Genomic DNA, 8,837 nt, shown 5'->3' on the forward strand with positions numbered 1-8,837 from the left:
CACATTCTACAGGAAGGGAAGTCAGTGGAGAGGGACAAAGGAGGTCGTGTGCTCAGCAGGATCCTGACCCATCCCTGCAGACGGCACAACTATCAGAGAAAAAACTAAGGAGTCAGGAGGCTCCTTTCAACACAGTCACTTAGTTGGGCACGCCATTAATCCCAGCAGTCAGGAGGCAGCGGCAGGCACATCTCTGAAAGCTCGAGGCCAGCCTGGTCTACAAAGTGAGTTCTAGGACAGCCAAGGGCTATGCTATTACACAGAGAAACCCTGCTTCAAACAAACAAACAAAGCCACACAACACACACACACACACACACACACACACACACACACACACACACACACACACACACACATTCAGGACTAAAAGTATGGCAGCTGTCATAGTCACAGATCATTTTCCAAACCATATAGAAGACAGTGCCAGTCAAATCCCAGCTCTACACATGCTTTGGGCAGGTAAGGCTCTAAGCAACATTAACTCCCCTTACTTAAATCCCTGCCTCATGTACCTGGCTGTAGGTACATTGTGTTCCTCAGGTCTCTCTGCCTGGTCTGTCTCCCTCCCCCACCAACTCATTATAGGGGTCCAGGAGTCTGTCCCCTGTAAGAATCCCACAGGTCTACATGGCTATTCCCTTAACTTTCTGTCCTAGGTAGATAACAAGCAGGAAAGGCATTGGGTACTCACAGTGAGGCGTATGCAAACTACTCCCTCTCCCAACCCTTCTTATCCCACAGAATGGGTCTTCAGAATCTCAACACCTTTGGGATCCTCTTGCTCTTACTATTCCTAAACTCTAGGGCAGAAGAGTGAGTAGTAGCGGTGAGTCCCCACTGTGTTTGATTCTCCTCCAGTCCAAGTCCCTTATAGAGGTACCACCTCTCTCTGGAGGTGCAAGAGAAGGTCCCAGGCCCTCACTCAATGTCCATCCACCACGGCTCCCAGGGAGGTGGGTGACTGTGGACTAATCACACCAACAGTGAAGCCAGAAGCCACACTCAATGTTCATCCACCACGTCTCCCAGGGAGGTAGGCCAGAAGCCACTCACAGGTTTGAAAAAGACTTTAATTGGCTTTTATCTCCAGAACTCTCTACCCATGCCTGGGCTCTAGGGGTCCTGGACTAGTCCCTCCAGTTTGAGGGTTCAGACCAGGCAGAGAATGTGCAAGCAGATGCTAGGTCTCCCGCATAAGGTGGAGAATCTCCCTGGCAAGGAAGCCCAGGGACTGGTGCCTCCCTCCTGCCAGAAGCATGCAGAGGGTCACAATGCTGTTCTTTTCCATGGGGAACACCAGGACTTGCTTCTCTCATCGGTGGGCCGTGGACTGCAGGCAAGTGGGCATCACCCTAGGAGTCACTGCAGCGGAGGTGAGGAATGGGGACCGGGCACTGGTGCCGACAGCGAGGAATGGTCAAACAGCGGGTTGCGCACCTCCATCTCCCCTGTCTGTGAAGACCCTGGGTCAAGCTCCTGGCAGCGAGGCCTGAGACAGCAAGACGAGGAGACGCCCTAGCCCACAAGCCCGTCCACACCCCCAGAGCACTCACCGGTGCCAGGCCTGGGCACTCATACACCGTGAAGTCGCCATCTTCATTCTCCTCGTCAGAAGAGGCTGACTCCAGTTCCTTTGGAGGTTCCTTATGCCTAGTGGGGGTGAGATAGCTGGGTCCCCTGCGCACTCTCCAGGGGACAGGGGCCCAGAGGTAGGTGCTCAATCTACCGTTGCCCTGGGTGTGGGCTGGGGTAGGGGTGGGGGGGGGCTAGGAAGTAAGAGGTGGGTGCAGGTGGGGAAGGGCTACCGGGTGAGGTGTGGGTGGGGCGAAGGCGCAGGGGGAAAGTGGCAGCTTTTTCCAGGCTAGGGACGCTCACCGCTCCAGGCACAGCATCTGCTGTCTCTGGTGCTGGTAGTGATACATCTCAGCGCTGTGCGCCAGCCGCTGATCCCCGGGCTGTGGAAGGGGGCGGAAATGTCAAGCAAACGCTGGGGCGCCCGGAATAAGAGCGAGCCTGGTGGGGGAGGAGCTACGCACCGAGATTCGCGGTGTTGAAGGTGAGGTGGGCGCCTTGGATGTGGCAGCATAGTCGGCCTTCTGAGTCAGGCGAATCTCCCGCTGTAGCCTGAAAGGGTTTGCGGTTGAGAGGGTTGTGATGGAGCTGAAGGTCAGACCCCACCCACCAGCAGGGGTCGGCGACTCACCTACACCAGCAGAGGGCTGCCACGGCCAGGGCGGCTGTGCTCGCCAAGCAGAAAGCCAGGATCAGCACTGTGGGAGAGAGGGGCATTGTGAGGGGCCGTCTGAGGAGGGTCCTTAGTCTGCCTCCCATCCCATGCCCTTTGTGCCTCTCCTCCTTCGACCCGCCACATGCCTGTCCCTTACTGCCAACCTGGACCTACCAAGGGTGAGGCCATTTCCATGTCTGCCCTGGGGCTCCAGCGGGGACATGTGCACAGGCCCAGAAGATACAGGGGAGCCCAAGGAGGCGTGGGGCGTTGGCTGGGAGGTTCCATGAGTGGAGAGGAGGCCGGGCTCCAGTTCTTGACCCCACTGTGAGAATCCCAGAGTAGCTGCTGAGAGGCAGGCACATAAAGTCAGCGGGCCTTGACCTTTACTCAAAGAAGCAGGGTCAGGGAAGCGAGCAAGGGGCACAGGGTGGGGATGAGGGGTGGGGGGTCCTCACCAGGCTCCAGGAGCTTCTGTGCAGCCTCAGGCAAGGGCTGCACTGTAAGCCTTGAGTGCCCAGCCTCCTTCTCCTTCAGTGCTAGTTCCTGGGCCAGAGAATCGATCTCCTCTTCTAGTCTGGGCTGGGGCAGGTCCTCCCCTGAGGAGTGTGAGGGGCCATCATAGAGAGGAGAGACACGCCCGACCCTTTAGACAACATCTGCAGCAGGCAGTCTCCTGAGATGGATGGAGGGACCCATCCAAAGTTTCACCATCCTGGGTTACCATGGCGACAGCTGAGGGAGCTTCTTTAAGTACCAGGGGATGGGGGGTGGGAGGTGGAGAAAAAGGCTAAAGGGATGTGCAGAGCCCCATAAGAGGAGAAGGGAATAGAATCCCTTATCCTAGTGTGCCCAAAGAGCTAGGCAGAGCACTAAGACAATCCATTTCCTACCTTGACCACCCCCAGGCACCTTCTCTGCCCAAGAGGAGAAAGGAAATCCTGAAGGAACGGAGAGAAGCCAACGTATACCCAAAAATCTAGGCTTCTCCCAGTCCCGCCATCAGAAAGGGAGCCTGTGGGGGTGGGCAGGGGGCTGGGCCCCGATTGGTTCTCACTTTGTACCTCCCACGTGGGACCCCAATCTCCAGCAGTCCTCTGGCCTTTTCTCAGGGCCCCTCTTTACCACTTCTTCCCAGGAATCCTGGCTGGCCACATCGCCAGCACCTCTCGGGTAAAGCCCTCATCACCTGGAGGGACATCCAGATAGACTGAAGGACAGCTGTCACTATCACAGGGCTGGTACCTCCAAACATGCTGTGTGGAGTGTACAGGGTAAGTGAGCAAAGGAAGGAGCAGGTGGCCTAGAGAGTGCCGACGCAGACACCTGGAACAGCTTTTGGCAGACTTACGTTCCAAGCCCTAACGTTCTGACCTCTCCTCTTCCTGAGGTCATCCTTTACCCTAGGAGGACTCAACTGCCATAGACCTCAGTCTAGTTCCAACACTGGGCTAGCACCATCTTGAAAGGATAAAAGGGCTTTGTCACTCCTACAGTGACAAGAGTTCCAGGCTGCTCTTGGACCTGAGTTCTCCACAAAGCTCAGGAGGATGGGCCCGCAGGACAAGGCAGGAAGGGAGGGAAGGTATCTCACCCACCCATTTCCCCTGAATCTATACTCTGGCATACCAGAAGACTGGTGCATTCTGGGCACACAGAGCCCTTGCTGGTCCTCCTGGAAGGACTGAAGGCATGGTCCACAGGCATGTGCGCCCGGTGGGCATCTGGCCCGCCTCTTCAGGGCACAGTCCAGGCTTCCAGGACAGGTGGGAGCATCTGAGGAAGAAGCAGAGGCATGGCCCATCTCATCCAGCTTGGCTGAGTCTCAGGACAACAGCAGCCCTGCTTAGAAACCCCTCCTTCCACAGAGCTGGCCAGGCCTGTCTCCGGCCATTGTTCTGGGCAGGCCCTGCCTTCCTGCTGCCAAGTCTCAGAATCAGGAAGCCAACAGTCCCAAGTCTTTGGAGAACTACCCTGCCCCATCCATTCCTCCCAGTCCTGCTTCCAGGCCTAAGCCTTACCCTTAAAGAAGAACTGACCCTAACTGTCCAGTCAGCCTCCAGAAAAGGACTGTATAAGTCCTCCAAGGCTGGCTTTTGACCTTTGTGTGGCTCAGAGTGAGCCAGGACCTTTCATCCAGATTGCTACTGAGGACAGAGCTCTATTCTCTCTTTGACTCAGGAGCAGCAAAGGATGCTGGGTAGCCATTTCTCCTAAACACTGGGTGTTCTCCCTAGACACCATCACATAATCCTACAACCCTAGAGTATAGTCTAGCAGGCCACAGAACAAATGCCTAGCCTTTGTCTTTAGAGCAGAGAGAAGCCATTGGGATTTGGGAGACCAGCTCAGATGGAGCTATCTAGATACAATGAGAGCATTGAGAGGCCTGGGCTGGTCAGCACTGGGGATGCCAGTCTAGTCATGGTTCCCAGTCACATTTTTTTGTCTTCCTCATTTGAAGCCCAGAGCATGATGTTCTGCTTACACATGCCAATTAGGACCATGCTGATGGAGGTAGATAGAACAGTGACCCTCATGCCTCAGTTTCTCCTGTGGGGTGTATAAGTTCAGTTGCTTCAAAACTAAGGAATATTTCCAACCTGGGACCCTGGTCCCTGTCCCAGGAAGCCAGCAGAGCCAAGGGAATACCCAGCAGGACATCAACCTTGCCTGGTGAGTGTCTCTGGCCAATCAAGTCCTTCCTCTCCTTAGCCCAGCCACCACAGCACACCACAGGCAATGCCAGTCGGCCCCCTGGGATGTGGAGAACATTTTGCAGCCTTTGGCTTAGTTTCCGTTTGTAATCTGACACTCTACATCTACTGGAAAGAAGTTCCAGCAGCCCTGATGGCAGGTGTGACACTGAATCCCAGGCCAGGCCCTTCTATCCTCCATAGGCTGGATCACCAGACTCCAGTGACAGCGATCTGGGCTTGGAATAGTTAAACATTAAACCTGTGCCAGGAGGTTTACATGGACTCCACCCACCAGCTAAGCTCCAGGGAGCCACATAGTCCCTGCCCCTGGTGCTGATAACCTAGTCAGATCTATACTAGAGGTGTGCAGCACAAGGCTGGTTTGGGCCTGCAGGACCTCCCTAACCCACCAGCCTATTGTTTAATCTTGGATAGAAAGACCCTCTCCAGCCTGGGTGTGACGAGGAGGTCCCAGGAACAACAGTAACTGGAGAGTAACTGGTATTCTACGCATTCTGGGCTACTGGCCCTCCAGGTGTGGTAAGGGGATGCTTAGGGACGGACAGGTCAAGCTATGTCTCTGTATTCAGCTACCGTGGCCAATGAGCAGAGGCCAGCACCTGCTCAAGAAGGGGTTCAGCACTGGCCCTGTAGTCCTACTCCTGAGGGGCTCCACCGGGGAGGCAGGTTCTTCAGCAGGTGGCCTGTACTACCTCTGGCAAGGCCTGGTCTGGCCCTCCACCCTCCCCAAGAGTCTCTTCCAGTCACGCCAACCTTCAGTCCAGGGTTGTTTGCCCGGGAGGAGGCCTGCCCGGCTCTTAAGGCCCCACACGCAGAACAATCTCATTCAAGTCCCATTTGTGCCACAAACCAGTCACCTCTCAGTGCCTCCGTTTCCTCATCTGTAAGCTGGGCTCAAAGCACCTCCCCTTCAGAGCTCCAGAACTCAATGAGCATATGGGCACCCTCTCCCACCTCACTCCCTTCAGGGAGATATGATTTGGATCCTGTAGCTTCAGGACCCATCTGGCAAGAATGTTTTCCCAGACTGGGCTCACACTCTTTTGAAGGGTCAACATACAGACCTCAGTCCAGAAGACAGGGTGGCACTGTGCCCTCCAGGGCAGGGGATGGGGGCAGCTTGACCCCACTAAGTTGGAACAAGACCCTAATGGGCCTGGAACTCTTAGACCCTGCCATGGGAACCCACCCCAAGAAACGGCTGACAGCAGCAAAGGCCCACAGACACCGGGAACAACCTTGCCGATTGGAAACGGCAGAGACACAGAAACAAAGACACAGGATCCCCTCTGAGGGCCACCGGGAACCAGATGGCTGCAGACGCCCAGAAAGACATCCGGAGACACACGCCGAATTGGCTCAGGGACCCAGAAACAAAGACCAGAAGCTCATGACATCTACGTTCGTCCCCAGGAACTCATCCAACCTGGCCTTCAACGGGCCTGACCTGTTTACCCAATCCATGCCCAGCAGACCGGACCTGCCTGGCCTGCGGGCCCGGGTGAGGCCAGGGCGGTGGCAGGGAGGACGAGGGTGGCGCCGGGGGCTAGGATTCCCCGCCCGGCGATCCCGGCCCCGGAGCGCCCCGCAGCCTGCGCCCAGAGCGATAGCTCACCCGGGCGGCGGGCGGTGGCACTGTTCAGGGCCGCTCCGAGGATGAGGCCGGAGAGCAGCAGCCGCAGCAGCCGCAGGTGCCGCGAGGAAGGCGGAGGGACCGGCGTCGCCATGCTTCAGCGCCGCCACCCGGGCAGCATGGCACCCCGCGCCCCCGGGCTCAGTACCGGCTCCGGGAACCGTGACTGGAGAAGCCGGGAAGCGAGAGGGGGCGGAGGAGGAAGAGGAAAAGAGGAGGAGGCGGCGCTGACGCTGCGGCAAAGGATCCGGGATGCGATGGAGGATCAGTGGCCAGAGGAGCGAGTAGGGAGTGCGCCTGCGCGCTCCACCTGCGGGGGCGGGACATCTCCAGACTGAGCCCCCTCCCTCTGCGACCTGTTGAGGGTCCCCTTTCTACAGGCGACTAAGTGCCTCGGGCCCTCCAGCCTCTGCAGCAGGATACCTTCTCATTACCCAGAAATCTGGTTTAGGATTGACTAGGAGTGGGCGTCCCAAGATACATGCCTTCCTCTTAGTGGTCCGACTGCCAAACCGTAGACCCTATTAGAGCGGAGGGCCTCAGACTAGGCGAACACCAGGAGCAAACACTGGCTGTCCTGGAACTTGCTATGTAGACCAGGCTGGCCGTTGCGGGCTTGCAAAACGTATCAAAGGATAAACAGGTGCACAGAGACGCACAGGTGTACTCAGAGACGCCTCCTGGCTTTCTAAGCCGCGAAGTAAGGCAAACACAGCAGGCTCACAAGTAGATCGCTCCTGACGCCACTTTCCGAGTGAGTCCACAAGGGGGCAAAAGTAAATTGACGTTGCTGCTGACAGGCGTCTGGGAGCTGTCCAAGGTGGTCACTGTCCCAGGTAATGGTTTTCAGTTCCCTTGAGCCACACAACATGGAGCATTCATGGTGCCTTGTATTCAGTCCCCTGAGAACACACCCCATCCCATCCAGAGACCTCCCACTGACTCAGTCAAGAAAGCAAGGTTGAAGCTAACTGTGGTAGCAGACTCCTTTAATCCCACCACTCGAGAGGCAGAAGTAGGAGGTTATCTGTGAGTTCGAGACCAGCTTGGTCTACATATCAAGTTCCAGGACAGCCAGGGATACACAGTGAGACCCTGTCTTAAAAATGTAAAACAGGCCGGGCGGTGGTGGCGCACGCCTTTAATCCCAGCACTCGGGAGGCAGAGCCAGGCGGATCTCTGTGAGTTCGAGGCCAGCCTGGGCTACCAAGTGAGTTCCAGGAGAGGCGCAAAGCTACACAGAGAAACCCTGTCTCGAAAAACCAAAAAAAAAAAAAAAATGTAAAACAGATACCGGGTGGTGGTGGTGCAGGCCTTTAATCCCAGCACTTGGGAGGCAGAGGCAGGCAGATCTCTGTGAGTTCGAGGCCAGCCTGGTCTACAAAGCAAGTTCCAGGATAGTCAGAGCTTTTACACAGAGAAACCTTGTCTCAACCCCCACTCACACACACAAATATAAAACAGAAAAAAAAATCTTGGCAGGCAGTGGTGGCACACGCCTTTAGTCCCAGCACTCAGAAGGCAGAGGCAGGTGGATCACTGTGAGTTCGAGGCCAGCCTGGTCTACAGATCAAGCTCCAGGACAGCCAAAGCTGCACAGAGAAATCCTGTCTCAAAAAACAAAACAACAAAAATGTAAAACAGAAAGACAAGACGATTGAGTTCACCAACCCTGTACTTCTCTCAGTCCCTCGGGCTCACAGTGTCAAAGTGGAGACTTGCTGTTGTAGGTTTACAAAATGTATCAAAGAATGATGCTGTGTGTGCCTGTGCACCCCCAACCCAGCCTTCAAAACCCTGACTGAACAGAACTTGTGTCTGAACTCATTTCCCATAAAGGAGGCAGGGGAGAAGTAGCATACCCAGGCCATTCTTTTCTACTTAGAGAACACAGAAACTTAGGTGTGGAATGCAGGGCTGTTGACACTTCTGGAGCCTCTGCAGTGTGTGTGTGTGTGTGTGTGTGTGTGTGTGTGTGTGTGTGTGTGTGAACAACCTCGGGGTGCATCCTCAACCCCTACCTATGTCACCAAGGGGGACCTGAGGTTTGTTAGGGTTTTGTCAATCAAAGAAGATTCAGACCCAGGGACCACCCAGACCAGTGTGGAGGAGTGCCTTCGTCGCCTCAGGTCTGGTCCAGAAAGGAAGGAAGCAGGAAAAGTCAGTATCTTGGAACCAGGCTAGCCCTGAATAACCAACACAGCTGGAAGGGGGACCAGCATCAGAAGGGTGCCCCACCCTACGAACACTTCAC

General features: G+C 55.8%; 1 protein-coding gene across 2 annotated transcripts; it reads right to left on the reverse strand.

Annotated features, from left to right (window-relative positions):
* Positions 1–1,055: 1,055 nt before the first annotated feature.
* Positions 1,056–6,877, reverse strand: Npdc1 (neural proliferation, differentiation and control 1). Of its 2 annotated transcripts, none has more exons than XM_052724068.1 (9): positions 6,566–6,877; positions 3,860–4,006; positions 2,689–2,829; positions 2,405–2,575; positions 2,207–2,273; positions 2,040–2,127; positions 1,879–1,958; positions 1,557–1,653; positions 1,056–1,455 (listed from the first exon to the last, which is right to left on the reverse strand). In XM_052724068.1, exons 1-9 carry the CDS (start codon positions 6,675–6,677, stop codon positions 1,363–1,365), a joined length of 996 nt encoding a protein of 331 aa, XP_052580028.1. In that variant the 5' UTR covers positions 6,678–6,877; the 3' UTR covers positions 1,056–1,362. The 2 variants fall into 2 exon arrangements, with proteins under 2 accessions (XP_052580028.1, XP_052580027.1); XM_052724067.1 differs by having other exon boundaries at positions 2,405–2,578; positions 6,566–6,873.
* Between the last annotated feature and the right edge of the window lie 1,960 nt (positions 6,878–8,837).

The sequence above is a fragment of the Peromyscus californicus genome, unplaced genomic scaffold (assembly GCF_007827085.1).
Source record: "Peromyscus californicus insignis strain IS unplaced genomic scaffold, ASM782708v3 Scaffold_7__1_contigs__length_154581171, whole genome shotgun sequence".
In the NCBI taxonomy this organism is placed as follows: Eukaryota; Metazoa; Chordata; class Mammalia; order Rodentia; family Cricetidae; genus Peromyscus; species Peromyscus californicus.

What these genes read in the sequence shown, in the direction of transcription:
- Npdc1 (XM_052724067.1), bottom strand. Translation starts at nt 6,677, where the DNA reads ATGGCGACGCCGGTCCCTCCGCCTTCCTCGCGGCACCTGCGGCTGCTG. An exon ending in CAGATGCTGTGCCTGGAGCG is followed by an intron (nt 1,654 to 1,878) that starts GTGAGCGTCCCT and finishes CACCCCCACTAG; the next exon opens with GCATAAGGAACCTCCAAAGG. An exon ending in AGTGCCCAGGCCTGGCACCG is followed by an intron (nt 1,456 to 1,556) that starts GTGAGTGCTCTG and finishes GGGTCTTCACAG; the next exon opens with ACAGGGGAGATGGAGGTGCG.